The sequence below is a fragment of the Alternaria novae-zelandiae genome (assembly GCF_023758075.1).
Source record: "Alternaria novae-zelandiae strain BMP 2774 chromosome Unknown scaffold_1, whole genome shotgun sequence".
Classification (NCBI taxonomy): Eukaryota; Fungi; Ascomycota; class Dothideomycetes; order Pleosporales; family Pleosporaceae; genus Alternaria; species Alternaria novae-zelandiae.
Genome location: NW_026056961.1, coordinates 937937 through 954710, shown reverse-complemented (window position 1 = coordinate 954710; position 16774 = coordinate 937937). Strand labels below are relative to the sequence as shown.

Below are 16774 nucleotides of genomic sequence, written 5' to 3'. Positions count from 1 at the left end.
CGATCTCGATGGCGTTACTACGCGAGTGATCCCCACTAGTTGACTGGACGACGCGTGCTCGGACGCGTCTGAGGGTAGTCGCACTAGGTGTGGGGGAGACCACCCGGCTCACTATACGGCGGAAGTTTGCACAAAACTAAGATCGACTAGATGCACATGTTCTGGAAGCAATTTGGGGGCTTTTCGATAGAGGTTTTGGATGGTTCAATCGTTGATCGTGGTTGGAATGCGTCATCAGCGAACTATATTCATGGCATCGGCGGCGTGAAAGCCTGTACTGTAGGCAGACCTGATCTAGACATACGCTGGCATTGCGTGACCCCTTGACTCACGCTACTAGGCGTGACTAGAGTTTGTGTCGCATTCAACAGCAATGTTTTGAGTAGAAGTATACATTGCCTTGCATACTACGTACTTGCTACGATATAATAGTCTGAATGCAGCAAACCTCGGGATCCACGCCGCATCGCCGCCCATTTCATTCCCCTCAAACCCCCAGTCCCCGGATCAACGCCACCAACTCCGGGATGCGGAAAGGTTTACAGATCGCCTCATCCACGCCTGCCTCCTTCGCCATATCGATCTGCTCTCTTCTCGCGTTGGCACTGACAGCGATAATCGGCACATGCCCGCTCAACTCGCCATTCCTCTCCATCTCCCGTATTCGCCTCGTGCAGGTCAAGCCGTCCATTACAGGCATCTCAACGTCCATAAGAACAACGGATAGCGGAAGAGGCGGTGTTTCGCTTGGTGTCGGAGAGAACGATGTGCGCGATAACTGGGAGAGAGCCTCAAAGCCGTGGTTTGCGACGTGAATTGTGTGTCCTAGCTTTTTGAGTTGGGTAGATAGGACGCGTTGATTTATGAGGTTGTCCTCTACGATGAGAATGTGGTATTTGTGGTCATTGGTTACTCTGCCATCTTCCTGATCTTCCATGGAGACGGCGGTAAGCAGTGCTCCGTCGGGGGCTTTGGTATCGCCCTGGATGATCTGGGCCTTGGACCGACTCGACAGGCTGTCTTTCTTCTTGTGGCCGTTTGTGGTTGAAAGGGTGTTTCGATCTTTTGCCCTCCGTGATTTGATGTAGAATGTGAATGTTGATCCAACATTGTGAACGGAGGATACGCCGATGCTTCCGCCTTGCATTTCGGTGAGTTCGCGCGAGATGAACAGGCCTAAGCCTGAGCCGCCATACTGAACATGTGTCTTTGGGGTCGCCTGCGAAAAGCGTAGGAACAGTTTGGCTTTATGCTCGGGAGACAGACCGCATCCTGTATCTTTGACAGTAAAATGTAGATAAAACGGCTCGCCAGCGTTGTTCCACTCGGCCTGAGTCAGGAAATCTTTTCTGACGGCTTCCTGAGGCACATACTCGACATCGGGCATCTGTTCTGCCTCGCGTGATGCGCTCATGATTACTTCGACCTTGCGGATCTCTTGGCTTTGGGTAAACTTGATGGCGTTGGTGAGCAAGTTAATGAGGACCTGTAAAACTCGGCTGGGGTCCAGTATCGCCCAATCAATGTTCAAATCCGTGATGGACGAGTCGCATCTTACTTCCAGGTTCACGCGAGCTTTGTTCGCCTCGTCCTTGAACATCTTGTAGGCGTCTTGTAGAAGAACCGAGGGTTGTAACACTATGGGACTGATGACCAGCAGCTTTGAGTCCAGTTTTGACAGAGTAAGGATGTCGTCCACAATTCGCTTTTGATGCGTAGCGCACGCTTGTATCGTATCCACTGCGTCCATACTGGTGCTGATCAAGCCTTTTAGTTGTGTCTGAATGACAGGTAACGCCAAGGCCTCTCCGCTCGCGAGTCCACTCATCTCGTTCAGGGATGAGTATATGGAGTCCGCGCATTGTACCATCGCGCTCAATGGATTCCGCATCTCGTGAGACGTCATATCAATGAAGTTCTCCTGCTGCCTTTTCGCCTCGAGCGCTTCTCCGACTCTGTTCTTCTGAATAGCTTCAAGCCATACCATGTGACTGACATCAGTCATTGTTCCCGTCACAGTCTCATCGGGATACGCCGTCTCGCTGACAAGAATCCAAGTGGGTGTTTCAATACCGTCAGGACCCATCCACCTCTTCTTGAGGTTTATTGTGAAGGTATGTGGTCCTCTTATGCGTCTGGCGACCTCGACTTCATGAACACATCGCTCTATCAAATCGTCATCGATAATAGTTCGCCATTCTACTTGATCGATGGGCACTTTGGGATGGTCGGTAATGCGGAACCACTGGTCGTTGACATATCTCATCGTCAAGTCTGGGTTGAGATGATATAAACCCACTGGTACGAGCTCCGTAAAGGAAGCTAGACGTCGCTCTGCTTCCGATCGCAATAGTACGGATTTAGTCGCTTCTTTCTGAGCACTGATGTCGGTGTTGCATCCAAATATGCCTGTGACTAGCCCGTTTGCGCCTTTGATAGGCATACATGCTGACAATGTCCAGAGAACGTCGTCGGCAGCTTCTCCGCTCTGATGGTTCTGATCTGGTCGCTTCCATCGTATCTCAAATGTCGCCGGTTCGCCGGATACAAGCATTTTCCATTGGCTATCCACCATGGCTAGGTCCTCCTCAAAGACGCACTCCTTGTAAGCCGATACCGGGACCTCGAGAAAGTCTCTCCGGTGGCCAGTCTGAGCAAAGTACGTTCCCTGAATTGATATTAGTTGCATTCAGTTTCCTGAACGAAATGTCCTTACGTTAGCATGAAGCAATATGCCATTGACATCGATCTCAAAGTACCCCAGGCCAACTTCGTCCGCGATATCGTGAAAGTTGCGGAGCTTTTCAGCTACGTGACTGGCTTCCAGTGTGAGATTCGCAACTTCTGCATTAAGAGCTGCTCTATCCCTCGCAGCTTGTTCTTCCTGGAGTTCGCGTTTCCTGATCTCTTCCTCGTGAAGCGCTACTGAGGCCGCAGAGGCACCGAGCAAGTTGGAAAACACCTTGATCCAGTCCTTGTACTCGTCGTCAAACGGTCGTCGCGTATTCAGGCCGAGTAGAAGGTACCCTACTATAGTTTCGTCGTAGGTCCTGATCGGAACAACAATGAAATGTTTCAGGGGATCTCCAAAGCCTCGCTTCTCGAGATCATGGTATAGCGACTGCGGCAATATACCCTCCTTTTCCTGATACATAAGTGCGGTCCCGTCGCTTGCCGCATCTCGCATGGCGCAGGCTAAGCCGTCGTCGCTGCTGAGATCCAATTGCGGAGGTATGGCCGGGTGGTTAGGCTTGTAGCCAATGGCCCATTCGAGCGTACATTTACTAAGTGCTCCTCTCGGTGAGATATCGTTTTCCGCCATATCGTGTAATTCGCACTGTGAATATAAAACGGCGGCCGGAAAGTCGTATTCGAAAGGCCTGACGGCATCGGCCAAGCTGTGCCAGAAACTTTTGGTGCTTCTTGCCTTGCTAGTCAGTTGGCCTACTTTGAGCAGGGCAGCGACACGTCGTTCCAACAATCTATGCTCGGTGAATCAGTCTGTCGTTCGTAGCACATATGCAGGATACCTACCTTTGTTTCGTCACCTCAGTCACGATGGAGTACATGCCGTCGATGTGAACACCGACAAGGGGTACCAAGCTCCACATGAAGAAGGCTTCCTCTACAAAGCCAAATCGCTCAACCATGAAATGATACTCTTCTTCTGGAGCATCTGCGAAACGCGTCTGCTCTGAGCGAGCCATCGTGGCACTAACAGGATCGGCGAGTTCAGGCCTAGAGCGAGTTAGATACTGGACCATTGTATGTGCGCGTGAAGTAAATACCAAGCATCAATAATACTTTGACCAAGGATAGCGGGATGCCTTGAGCCACTAACGGAGGCATACGCAAGATTGTACAGTATGGTATGCTCGGGACCAAGGAAGAGAGCCGTTGGCCGCGTTTCCAGCATCAGTGTGGTGACCAGAACGTTGAGTTCATAACCCCATGAACTGATCGGGCCAAGTGACGTCTTAGACCAGTTGACATTTCGTATATGTTCGACATGTGCGCGTAATTCTGGCGATTGAATTTTGACGGTAAAGATGGTGTCTGGCACTGGTTGCAGACGTGGTGAGGGCAGCCTCCCTCGGGCAAATTGCGCGGGCTCCTGCAGGTGGCCATGCTGTTCATCATTTGGCGCTGGCTGCTCGATGATGGTGACAATCAACCAGCGCTTGCACGCGAATTTGGCCCATTTGTATCGGCCATGCAGGAACTCATTTTGATGGCGTGCTGCAACTCTACTGGCAGGATCCCACCAGTCTCTCAGCGCGGAATGTGAATGCAGCGATGACGCGATATGTTGAATCGTGAGTAGGGCGGTGTTGACATGATATATGATGGCAGTCGGGGCTTGGCAGTCGACGATAAAGGTTGGCCGTGGGTCGCTGTCGTATAGCTCCCGGATGTCCGCTTCCATGGTGGCAGATCTGCGTCGTCAATGCTGTGATTGGATGGCGCGTGGAGAATGCTGGGGATAGTCGCGGGAAGGCGCCGAAAGCGCGCCGGAGGTTATGATATCGTTTCTATCGCATGCAGTGGCTGAGATGAGTGCGTACTCTTACAGTGTGCGAAGATGCAGGTGTTGCAGCAGGAAGCAGGTGCACGAGTCGGCCGGTCATGGGAATTCGGAATTCGCTCCTTGCCACTATGGGATTCCTGGCTGAGCGACTAGTTGACGCAGCAGTGACCTAGATCCGCCTCGTCCGTCGTCGTCCCCACCTTACGTCCATTGTCTAGAACTTTGGCATGCACGCCTTGGTAGTCTTACCGAGGCGATTGGAGCAAGGCACGAAATGCTGCGAGTTACTGTTTCACGCAAAACGCCCGTTCTTGTACAAATCGTTGTCTTCATCTCAAGCAGTTGTTGCTGATTGGTGGCGGACTTCAATATCGGTCCTGGGAGATGCAGTTACATATGTACAATCCATAAACTTTGACTGATCCCTGTAGCGCCAGGATATGCATGTCACGAACGCCTGGGTCAAATCAAACCCTACCCTAACATTTCTCCCCAGTTTGGCACCACCACGAACTTTCCCTTCACTCTACCAAGACTTGTTGCATCGCCCCCGTCCTCCGGCGCCGTCCTCTCGCTTTCAGGTCGGATGCTAAGGCTAGCAACTTCCTGGAGGAAACTGGCCTTTTGTCCAGGTGTAAGCTCGTAGCTTGTGCCGCCCCAGTCCAGTGTCGTGCGGCCGGATTCATGCACACGCAACTTCCCTACCAACCCACTCCCGAATCGTACGCCCTCCTTTGATCTAGCAGAGGGGTCGGAGAAGCTGCCCTCTTCGAGTTTGATCTTTGGATCCGGCTTGACTGATGGCTGCACGGGCGGTTGAGCGGGCTGAGGGTCGGAGGTCTCTTTCTTGATGGACGGTGGCTCCACCGCAGGCATAAGGGGTGGTATTTGAAACAGGTAGACGTTATTGTCCCGTACCGTAGGCTTCTTCTCCGTGCTGGCGGCGTCTGCCATAGGTACATCGCCGGACCCGTCGACCTGTGGTACTTCTTCTGGACCTAACTCGGCTCGGATATGACGTAGATTGGACTGGAAGCGTGCCCATTCAGCGCGATCCTCATCGGTTTGGAGGATTGGCTCTGCTATAGGTTTCTTTCTGAGTTTAGGCTTTCGTTCGGCATCTGGTGACTGTGGTTCCTGTTTCTTTGCGGGCTGAGCTGGAGCGTCAGGCTGACCCACCTGCTCAGCATCGACCATGTTCTCGTCTTCACTAGTAGGTTCAGTCTTGACAATGACGTCTGAGTCTTCCGAATCATGCCAGACGCCCTTGAACTGTTTCCGCGAACCTGTGATCTCCATGTCCTTCGGTTTGCTCTTGGGTTTCCGGCTTGTTTGTTCGGATGCAGCATCTTTGAGTGACTGCCCACTCGCTTCTGCCTGCTCCAATATCTTCGCCGCGGTTTCTGAGCTTGCTTCTGTGTTGATGCCAAATGTCCGTTCCTGGTGTTCTTTCCTGCCAATGCGAACGGGTAAGGCTGTTCTTGCTCCGCGTAAGGTGGGTGCGCTTTTGGGCTTGCTTTCGTCTTCGTCGGAGGAGATTTCGATCAAGTCGATGTCCTTGCGCGGCACATCAGCCTCGTCTTCTTCATCAGACGACACAAGACCGCCGTCTTCTCTCTTGATAGATGGACCGCCTCCACTTCCTCCTCCGCCACCGCCACCTCCACCCGATCGGGAACCGGATCCTCCATAGCTGCCATCCTCGTTCTTGACGCGCTCCGCTCTTGAGCCCGATCCGGATCCGAAACCAGAGTATCCGCGATTCGGGTTGTTCTTCCTATCTAGTCAAGGTCAGTACGTAGAACCATTGCCAGAGCGAGTGACTTGCCTTCCTTAGAGCTGCCTAACGAGAATGGTCCACTGGCAACACCACTGAATCCACCTCTAGCGTTTTTCAGCTTGCTGGCCTCTCGTCTAGCTGCCCTTGTAGCGTCCGCCTGCTTTCTAGCTTCCGCAGCGACCTGCTCCTTTGTCCTTTCCCGGTCGCGAGCTGCCAATTCTTTCGCGATAGCGTCTCGCTCTTCCTTGCTCCTACGCCCGGTGAAGGCGGGGGTTTTGACGCCCCTCTTCCCTCGAGTTGTGCCGCCGCGGCCGCGTACCGACGGTGATGCAGATCGCGAAGGAGGCACTGAGCCCTGGAGACTGCCGAGTCTTTGCACTGGAGCGCGGGTGGTTGGTTCTGCGCTAGGTTGAGGTGATGCGACAGCCCTGATGTACGTATATCAGTACTGCCGTCAAAGTAAATGGGGGAATAGAGCATACGATGCAGTCGCTGAAGGCGCCTCGGAGGTTTGCGACTCTATGACTGCCGACGCGCCATCACCACTAATGACTGGTTTCGCATCGCCGTCTTCTTGCTTGGGGACCACAGGCTCAGCAGCAGCTTCCGAGGCGTCTGCTGGAGCTGTGTTTTGCGGGGTCGCACCCGTGGATTCGCTCGCGCCAGACGTGGCTCGCCCTGCTACTGCTCCTCCTCTTGCGCTGCCGCGAGCGCGACTAGCTCCCCGTCCTCTTGGTTTTGGCGGCATTGCTGTTGTACGAGTGTTGTTAGAGGGTAGTGCGTGGTGACTCGCGCAACGCTGAGAGTCGCAAATATTTTGGCTATCGATAACTCGTTAGCTCCAACGCGACGTCACATGTCTAGGTGGGGGGCCTCGACTAGTCTCTGGCATACATCTGTCGGTGCATAAGCGGATGCATTCCACTTCTCATTGTGCAATGGGCCTTGTTACATAGTTATGGTCAAGGAAGCATATCATAACAAAGGCCACGAGTCTCGGAACATCATCTAATTCATTTCCTGACGACCGAAGCCTCGATCCAACTCTATCAATTACAAATTTGTCCGCGTCGAATGCTCAGGTAAGAGTAGTGGTAAGTTATGTGCATGCCAATATATGTAAAAAGCCCGCTCCGCCAATGCTCGCTAGAGATACTGAGGATGATTGTGCTCCCTGAACGCCAGCCTCCAAGATGCCCAAAAGCAGTGTGTAACATGAACGCATTAGCAGAGAACCGGAATATGGCGGATACGAGCAAGAGTGCCAACGCGATGAACAACCGATAAACAGGGTATAAGATGCGATCCAACTCTTCTCTATCCTTCGACGAGAGTTTTGGGGCTCTTGCCAAGCAGCTCAAGACATCTGCGTGCGAGGGTGACGACTTCGCCCTCGCCGTCTTCGTTGTCCTCATCGTCCGATTCGATGTTGCGCTCAGCAATCTCGGTCACCATGTCGATGATTTCGTTCGATTTGCCAATGTGCTCCATCAGCTGTTGGTCTTCCGATTCGAGTAGCTGCAGCAGTGTCCAGATCGCGATGTGCTGGAAGGTTGGGTCTCCGCTCGCCAAGAAGCGGCGGAGGTAACCGTGGATTCCGCCTGCGGGTTCCGTCCAGTTCTGGATGAATATCGAGTAATCACCGACTGTACTTGTTAGCGATAATTATAGCAGCGACGAGTTAGACTTACCCTTGGAAGACAGGTTTCCCAGAGCGGCCGCGCTGTTGCCTTGAACCTCGATGCTCTCCGACTCGGTAAGTGGAATGAGTACATCGAAGACGCCCAGGTTGAGCAGATGAGGCTTGAGCTCCTCACTAAGGGCAAGAACGGCAATTGCTGCCGTCATCTCAGACTGCACCGGGAGTCGCACGTTGAGCACGAGCGACTTGCATTTCTGCACAGCACCCGCCTCCAAAACCAATTGCTTGTTCTTGTCTGAGCTGGCTGCGAGGTTGCGCAGGGTGGAGATTGCGTGGCACTGAATCTCGTCGTTATCGGTGGAGCCGAGCAGATCTACGAGGGGCTTGAGGAAGCCAGCTTCGATGATAGGCGATTCGTTAGCGGGGTGGATGGAGATGTTTCGTATGCATGCGACGGCGGAGAGAATAAGCGGTAGGTAGGACGATTGCAACAGGCGGAGGAGGGAGGGTAGACCACGAGCGCGCACAATTTCGAGCTGGTAGCGTTCGTCCGATGCTAGGTTACGGAGAGCGAGTGCAGCCTGGCACTGCACCTTGGGCGAGGACGACTCCATGAGGTGTACCAAGGAGCCAACCAGCCTGCCCTCGGTCTGTGCCAGCTTGGCGCGGTTGCTTGCATCGACAGCAATATTGCTGAGGGCTGTGGTGCAGTAGTACTGGACATCGACATCGGACGAGGATAGCAGCTGAACGAGGACGGGAATAGCGCCAGCGTTGACGAGCTGTTGTCGGTTGTCGTCTGGTACTGTGTCAGCACAAGTATGATGAAACACTGCGAGCATCTTACCTGAATGCGTCATGTTCAACAGCGCGCCGGTGGCATTCCTCTGCACGCGCATGTCTTTGGACTTTGCTAGTCTTGTGAGAGGCTGCAGTGCGCCGGAGCGTGCGATCTTCGCTTTGTTGTCTTCGTGTGTCGCCAAGTTGGTGATGCACCCGACGGCGTTACATTGCACCTCGACGTTGGGCGAGTTCATCTGCTTGATCAATGGCGCAAGACCTCCCAGTGCGACAATGGCTACCTTGTTCTCGGCTGCGATGGTTAGTCATCGCGTCGAGGATGTATGGTGTGAACGTACTGTTTACCGCCAGATTGCCCAGGGCGGCACTCGCTGCACGCTGCACTTCGATGTCGGGGTTCTGGAGCAGGAACAGAATAGGCTCCAGGGTGTCTCGGTCGACCTCTCTGACATCTAGACGGATGGTGTTAGATGCTGCATGTAGGTGTGGTGCCGGGTCATGTACCTCGCTCTGTTATCTCGGCAAATGTCAAGCTTGCGGACCGCTGGAGATCGATGTTGTCCGAGTATACCAGCGTACTCAGCGCGCGGAGGGGTTCGCCAGAAAAGAAGTCGGTCTCGGCTCGCTGCGCAAGTTAGCATGGAGCAGCTGCAGCAGAGGCGGTGGGCAGCGTACGTTCTCGAGGAAGCCCAGCAGGTCGGCAACAGCTTCCCGCTCGCTGTCGGCCAGCACTGGGTCATATATGCTGTCTCTTGAGCGGCCTGTCAGGTTTTGTCAGCAAGCTCCCACGGCGAAGATTTGGGTCGACTGACCGCCGCAGCAGAAGAATCGGTAGCAGAGGTCGGAGACGCCCATGGCTGGAGGCGCAGACGGTCGCAGTCCGGCCGAGTGAAGCTGGTGTCGGGTCTGCAGGTTCAGCCAACAATGCGGTGGCGCAGTGAAGAATGCGTGCAGCTGGCGACGGGAGACAGGTTGGGCCGGTGCGATGGGTTGATGAGCTTGGTGATGTTGTCACCCGCCCCAGGGTGTTGAATCGAGCTTGGCAGATGGAACTTGGAGGTGTGCTAGGCGGGCGGCAGCGTCGCCCGTGCATGCAGTCAGTCAACAAGCGTCGAGCTAGCCAGCTTCACGTGAAGACGACTTCGATTTGACAGCAGAGAGCCGCGTGGATGCGTGCGTGCAGTGTGTATTCTGACGGCGATGCGACCCTCGAGCAGCTGCGCGGGCGTTCGCGCTCTTCCAAGGCCCTATCGCAGCAATCCCAGCAACCCTATAAGATGATGTATAGGTGCATTTCAAGCTTCCCTGCCTCCGCTATCGTCAACTCGGTCAAGTCGGCGCGGCTTGAAGGGTCCAGCGATGCAGACAGGGACCCCGGGCAATGCCTCTTGCTGGCCGCCGTGACGAGCCAACCGCGTCGAGCTTCACGGCGGCCGCAACGTCATGTTTCGGCCGTTTGACGTGTACAACCAACAATGCGCCGGCCAGGTCACAATTATGGCCCTCATGCTGCCCTATTCGCCTTTGCAACGCCCGGCGTCATGTACGGTCTAGCGGCCCGCCATGCAGGCCATCTGTCGGACGCGCCCCACGTCCTCTGTCACTGTTATCACCGCCTGCCAAACCTCATGAATGAAGCCATGGTGCTGCGCAGCGCTCTGCAGAGCCTCTGTGCGGGGTAGCCGCTCTCCTCGCCCTCTACCCGTCGCGATGCGGCGACGGCTGCTTGGCTATCTGCTATCCCATGGATCATCCAGCACACCTACTACGCTAGACTGCCCAGAATCTTCACCGAGCACCCACTCGCTATGCGCAAAAGCAGCAGATTACCCTGCGAACGCGTCCCATAGGCGCGCATAACTGCATGGCTGGTTCACGGCCGCTCACGTGCCTCTGCGCCCGCGCCTCCGCTGACGGCCGCCTATTAACAACATGCGTGGGGGAGGCTCCGAGCGGAGGACCAGAAGCAATATTCTGGACAAAGAACTATGCCCTCCTTTCCCACTTCTGCCCTTCTCCTCAATCAACTACACCCCAGATCCATCAATCAATTGCCACCCCGAGCAATTTCCCCAGGCATACCGTGGCTCGGCGCGCGTGCAATTTCCTCGTTCCGCTAGCACTCCGCTGTCACCAAGCCCGAACATAATCTTATTACTTTACTTCCCGGTTTCGCCCTTCGCCGCGCGACTCACCCCACGATCGCCGCACACATAATACACCCGCTCGCCGGTGTAAAAAGAGGTTTGCTCTCACTGTGAACCGGTTTAATGGCCCCAATTTCAGAACCCTCACACACTTTCCAGAAGCTCAAACTCGACACCTCGACACCCCACAAACCCGTCGCTTCCACCTTTGCATCTTTCGCGCCTCTAGCCCGTAAACAGTCCCCGCACAACCACCATGGCCAGTCCCAGCTAACCGCCGAATTCGCTGCTGCAGAACCGCAGAACATCTCGCGCGCCTCTTTCCCTACGCGTGACCACCATGGCGCCGACTTGCGCGCCGAGTCCGACGATGAGGGCTCCCTGGCTGTAGGCAGCAGCGGAAGTGACGAGGATTTTGTAGCCAAATTCAGGCAGCGAAAGACGAGCATCAGCTTCAACAATGAAGTCCGGCTCGACACGGGAGAGGGCGTCGGCCTGGGCGTGCCCGTGCCCAAGTCTTCACGGCAGTCGCATTCACGCACACCCGAGAATGGAAGCTATTCGGATGGTTCGCAGCAAGACTACATGGAGATGCCCTACACCATGCGCCGCAACATGCAGTACCGCGTTGGAGAGTCCCGATACCCACTCGCCCAGTCCACCGTAGACGACCTGGCCAACGACTCCGAGTACCGCGACCAAGTCGCATCCTTGACGTCTGATGCTACCGCTTCGCCGCCGCTAGACGAGGCGCAAACGCCCCTCGAGGCGCCGTCCGAGTACATGCTCTCGCCAATGCCTGCCACCTCCCCCATGGAGTTTCCCCTCTTCTCGCCCTCTCCGCGCCGCGGCGGCCCACCTCGGACCAAGAGCTGGAGATCGGAGATTGGCGAAGATGGCAGTCTGAAGAGGACTAGCCGTCGATCGTCTGCCCGTTCCGGCCGTTCTCTGTCGTCCATGTCGCCGGCTGCCTCTTTCCTGGCGCGTTACAAGGCGTCCGAGGCCCCAATCAAGGCGCCCGAGCCAGACGACGAAGGCCAAGGCATTGGCTATGACAGCGAGTACATTATTGGAAAACAGATTGGCTATGGTGGCTTCAGCGTGGTGAAGGAGGTTACAAGCATGGAGAACGGCAAACCTGTCATCGATGCTGTCAAGATTGTGCGCAGGCTGCAACAGGACAAGTCTGAAATTGAGAACGAACAGATCCAGACGCAGTTCGACCATGAGGTGGAGATCTGGCGCTTCCTACGGCACCCCTATATTCTTCCCCTCCTCAGGGTATACACCACCGACTATGCCACTTTCTGCATCACCAGGCTGAACAAGGGCGGGACTCTCTTCGACCTGATCCGCGACACACGCCGCCAGAAGAAGAGCGGACTACCAGCCCACTTGGTGAAGCGCTATGCCTATCAGCTGGCGTCAGCCATGCGCTACCTGCACAACGACGTCCAGGTTGTACATCGCGACATCAAGCTCGAGAACTGTCTTCTCGACATGACTGTAACCGACGCTGAAAAAGACGGCGGCGATCTTCTCCTTTGCGATTTCGGCATGGCAGACTTCATTGTCAGCGACCAGCGCGATGGTCCTGAGCCACACTCGATCGGTGACAACCAGAACATAGGCCCCGCAGAGACTAGTACTTCTATCGCTGGTAGCCTACAGTATGCGGCTCCCGAGTTGTTCAATACACCTGGACCTGTATTCTCACCTGCGGCGGACATCTGGGCGTTTGGTGTAGTTGTTTTCGCTTTACTCACCGCGACTCTACCTTTCAATGACGGCCTCGATATCAAGACCATTGAGAAGATCAAAAACTGCGAATGGGACGCGGATCTCATACGTAACGCAGAGTCGGCCCAAGCAGGCAACATCGACGATGCCCTCGCATTAGTCAGGGGCTGCCTTGAGGCTGACGTTGAAAAGCGCTGGAATGTCCATGATATCCTGGAGTGCGCATTGTTGCGCGACTGCGAGCAACGCTTCGAGCACGTGGCTCGCTCTTGGGTTGCAGAGTCATGAGCTGATGATTTTCCTTGTACGAGTTACGTTTGGTGTTGGACAGGCCTTGGATACCCGGTTTGCATTGCGTTTTTTCTTGCTCATACTTGGTGTTCGCTTATCACCCGGCATTCTGCGATTCAGTCACTTCCGTTGGCTTTTGGATACCCTGCACTATTATTCCACTCATGATCCTGGTCTTCCCGGCGTTTTCTTATCAATGGTTGGGTCAAAGGATGGATGGTCTTATGATGCATTGTACTTTACTTGGCTGCCAGATGAGCGTGGTTTTCACCACAGACTCCATTATCTGTCATGCCCGCGGCGACTATCAGCGGCTTATACGACCTCATATTATGATGAGCTTTCTGCAATGTATTGTCACTACTCACAAGCCTTGTCTGTCTCATGATCGTTGTGCTCACATGGTACTTGACAACTAACGCACACAACGTGGCAACGTTGTCCAAAAGACCTACAGTCGTGGTCTTCGTGCTACTGCGTTGGACCGGTGGTAACCCCAGATACAGAACCTGCAAGCATGTCGATGGCACTTTCCGGATCCGCGCACGCCTTCCCCGCAGTACGACACCCACACGTTCCGTCGCATCCACACATTTTGCTCCAAGCACGGACGGCGTTGCGCTATCGTGGCTGGCTCTGCTCGGGTATCTCACACCCACATATGATTTTGCGCTGCGAGTGCTTTAGCTCCTTCCCTATCCAAACGATTACAACGCTAGCAGTGCGCTCGTGTACTGTAAGTACCACTCCTTCCAAATCCGCGGTTCAACGTCACTCGTACTCTCTACTACTGGACACCGGTGCTCCGTCGCTCATCAACACCGCAGCAGTCGCATCACGAGGATCGTGAATCTGCCAGCGCCAACTCACGTCGCCACTCCTGCCGTCCTGGAAGCAAACCGTTGTTTAGCGCCTCTAATTGCGCGTGGTGGATGCTCTACCACATCAGGCAAGGCCTCGTTTTGACGCTCGTGGAATGCAATGAAAAAGGTCGCCTGATTTCCCCGACTGATTACCAGGAGTCCGACATCATGTCTCGAGGACTGATCAGCCTTGTACTCACTGACGCTAGCTAGCCTGGCATAACCTTATGATGCACGTCAGGCGTACCTCTGCGGATGCGGTCAACCACCGCATATCCCAAAGTAACCAAGAGTCTTGGCCACCGATAAAAAGCCTTGTCAGTGAGCTTCATGGACTTGTTGCCTACAAGGTAAGGTGACACTAAAGTTTCATCATGTGGTGTAATATCAAAAAGGTTCGGCGCTTCGCCCATGCTGTTTAGGTTCGCCGGTAACTCTTCCTGACATTTGTATCGTCACTTGAACGTTAAATCCAAGCTAGTGCTGACCGTAGAACGGGTGAAGCTGTCAACAAACATCACGGCCCCTTTGACAAACGAAATGGCCATTTTCACGCACCGGTGCCTGCATCTTTCATTGCTAGCTGCAGGGAGCACGTGGTAATACCAACGGAAGATCGACTCGGGATCTCGTGTCTATATAACCTTCGTTTTCCATCTTACTCCGATTTTGCGCGCATGCCCGGTATCAATATTTCGCATCCTTGAAGATGCATCTTCCCAGTTTTAGTGTGCTGTGCACCTTCTTTCTCACTACTACTGCACAATCTAGCTCGACCTTCACTCCAGCTCGTCCGCCCTCCCTACCACTGGCCGTCAAGAGTCCATATCTGAGCACGTGGTTCCCTGCCGGTAGTGATGGAGGAAACGGAGGCTATCTGCCAGGCCAGTGGCCATCATTCTGGACGTAAGATCCCTCTCGACGCCATGTGTTGGATGCATATTGACACCAAGCAGTGGTCAGATTTTAGGATGGACTGGCTTGGTCAAAGTCGATGGCAATACCTTTGTCTGGATGGGGAAACCCGACGGCTACACCGATTTCGCCAATCAGACATCATACGAGTACACGTCTACCAAGAGCATCTTCACCGTTACCGCAGGCGATACCGTTCAGCTCAAGGTTACATTCATGTCACCACTGACTCCAAATGACTTCAAGCGTCAATCTCTTATCTTCTCGTACATGAACGTCGAGGTCTCGTCTCTAGACGGCTCCCAACATGACGTGCAGGTCTACACAGATATCAGTGCTGGTAAGCATCTCTAGCTCCCTTTAAACGTGCGCTTGAGTTGACATGCAGATAGAATGGACGTCTGGTGATGTCGCTGCTGTAGCTGAATGGAGTTACGGTACTACATCAGATGGTATCGGCTATCACAAAATCTGGAAACAAAACCAACAGTCTTTGAGTGAGGTCAACGACCGCGCAGAGTGGGGTAATTGGGTAAGTAGTCCACCAAAAGGCGTGAAATCATGATCTAACATTAGCAGTATTATTCCACAGAAGCAGTCGAAGGTCTTACGCACAGGTCCGGCGCAGACTCTGAAGTTCGCGATGCTTTTGACAACGATGGAAGCCTCGACAACGCGGCAGACTCGGACTTCCGACCAATCAACGCTGAATGGCCCGTCTTTGGATACGCTCTAAACATGGGTTCCGTCGGTTCTGACGTGAAGAGCCAGCTGTACACTATCGGTCTATGTCAAGACGATGCTATACAGTTTCTGGGCGCCGACGGCCTCAAAAACGTGCCATCGCTTTGGAGAAGTTACTTCCAGGACGATCTTGCCGCCCTTTCTTTCTTCTATAAAGACTACCAGGAGTCCAACAGACTCTCTACGGAGCTCGACAACAAGATCTCCAAGGATTCCAAAGCAGCTGCAGGAGATGATTACGCTGTTCTGACTAGCTTAGCTGCTCGTCAGGCATTTGGTGCCACTCAGCTTGTCGGCACTCAGGACAAGCATTATCTCTTTCTCAAGGAGATATCGTCCAACGGAAATATGCAGACTGTGGACGTCATCTACCCTGCTACCCCAATCTTTTACTATACCAACCCAGAATTAGTCAAGCTGTTGCTTGACCCGCACTTCGAGAACCAGGAGAGCGGCCATTATCCAAACAAGTTCGCTATCCATGATCTTGGAGCGCACTACCCCAACGCTACCGGCCACCCAGACGGTCTGGACGAACCCATGCCGCTGGAAGAATGCGGGAACCATATGTTCATGATGCTCGCATACGTCCAGCTATCCGGAAACACGGACTACATCACCCAACACTACCCCATCCTCAAGCAATGGACCGAATATCTTGTAGAAGAAAGTCTTCTCCCAGCCGATCAACTATCCACCGACGACTTCGCGGGCGCACTCGCCAACCAAACTAATCTCGCACTAAAAGGCATCATCGGTCTCGAAGCCATGTCTCAGATGGCGCGCATCATCGGCGAAACAGCAGACGCAGACAACTACACCGCCATCGCCCACGACTACATCACCCGCTGGATTGACTTAGGCATCAACAAGGCCGACAACCCGCCTCACTCTATCCTCAACTACGGAAACGAAACCACCCACGGCCTGCTATACAATCTCTACAACGATCGCCTCCTCGGGCTCAACCTCGTGCCCCAGGAAATCTACGATATACAATCTGCCTTCTACCCCACCATCAAGGAAAAGTACGGCGTACCCCTCGATACTCGGAATCGATACTACACAAAGTCTGACTGGGAGGTCTTCTGTGCTGCGGTAGCGAGTAAGGAAACGAGAGATATGTTTATTGGGGATTTGGCCAAGTGGGTGAACGAGACACCTAACTCTCATCCTTTTACCGATCTCTATCAGACGAATGATGGGACGCAGCCTTCTGGTATTGATTTCAAGGCTAGACCGGTTATGGGAGGGTTGTTTGCGCTGTTGTTGCTTGATAGTGAGGGGTTTAGTGCGAGGGAGAGGGTTTTGTAGGGTTGTGTT

At 54.0% G+C, this 16774-nt stretch overlaps 5 protein-coding genes across 5 annotated transcripts; 2 read left to right on the top strand and 3 right to left on the bottom strand.

Moving 5' to 3' along the window:
• Window positions 1–487: 487 nt before the first annotated feature.
• Window positions 488–3764, bottom strand: J4E88_000288 (uncharacterized protein; the record flags this gene model as incomplete). Its single annotated transcript, XM_049393967.1, is given in 4 exon segments — window positions 488–2668; window positions 2717–3482; window positions 3535–3738; window positions 3757–3764. The coding sequence occupies 4 exon segments, from the start codon at window positions 3762–3764 to the stop codon at window positions 488–490; spliced, it is 3159 nt and encodes a 1052-aa protein (XP_049259796.1).
• A 1238-nt stretch (window positions 3765–5002) lies between these two features.
• Window positions 5003–7056, bottom strand: J4E88_000287 (uncharacterized protein; the record flags this gene model as incomplete). The annotated part of the gene is made up of 3 exons (XM_049393966.1): window positions 5003–6309; window positions 6357–6736; window positions 6791–7056. 3 exons carry the CDS (start codon window positions 7054–7056, stop codon window positions 5003–5005), a joined length of 1953 nt encoding a protein of 650 aa, XP_049259795.1.
• A 569-nt stretch (window positions 7057–7625) lies between these two features.
• Window positions 7626–9606, bottom strand: VAC8 (Vacuolar protein 8; the record flags this gene model as incomplete). Its single annotated transcript, XM_049393965.1, has 7 exons — window positions 7626–7954; window positions 8000–8749; window positions 8798–9043; window positions 9090–9203; window positions 9256–9376; window positions 9427–9512; window positions 9564–9606. 7 exons carry the CDS (start codon window positions 9604–9606, stop codon window positions 7626–7628), a joined length of 1689 nt encoding a protein of 562 aa, XP_049259794.1.
• Window positions 9607–11021: 1415 nt separating this feature from the next.
• Window positions 11022–12926, top strand: J4E88_000285 (uncharacterized protein; the record flags this gene model as incomplete). The annotated part of the gene is made up of 1 exon (XM_049393964.1): window positions 11022–12926. The coding sequence occupies one exon, from the start codon at window positions 11022–11024 to the stop codon at window positions 12924–12926; it is 1905 nt and encodes a 634-aa protein (XP_049259793.1).
• A 1575-nt stretch (window positions 12927–14501) lies between these two features.
• Window positions 14502–16765, top strand: J4E88_000284 (uncharacterized protein; the record flags this gene model as incomplete). Its single annotated transcript, XM_049393963.1, has 4 exons — window positions 14502–14698; window positions 14749–15047; window positions 15100–15239; window positions 15287–16765. The coding sequence occupies 4 exons, from the start codon at window positions 14502–14504 to the stop codon at window positions 16763–16765; spliced, it is 2115 nt and encodes a 704-aa protein (XP_049259792.1).
• Window positions 16766–16774: the final 9 nt, after the last annotated feature.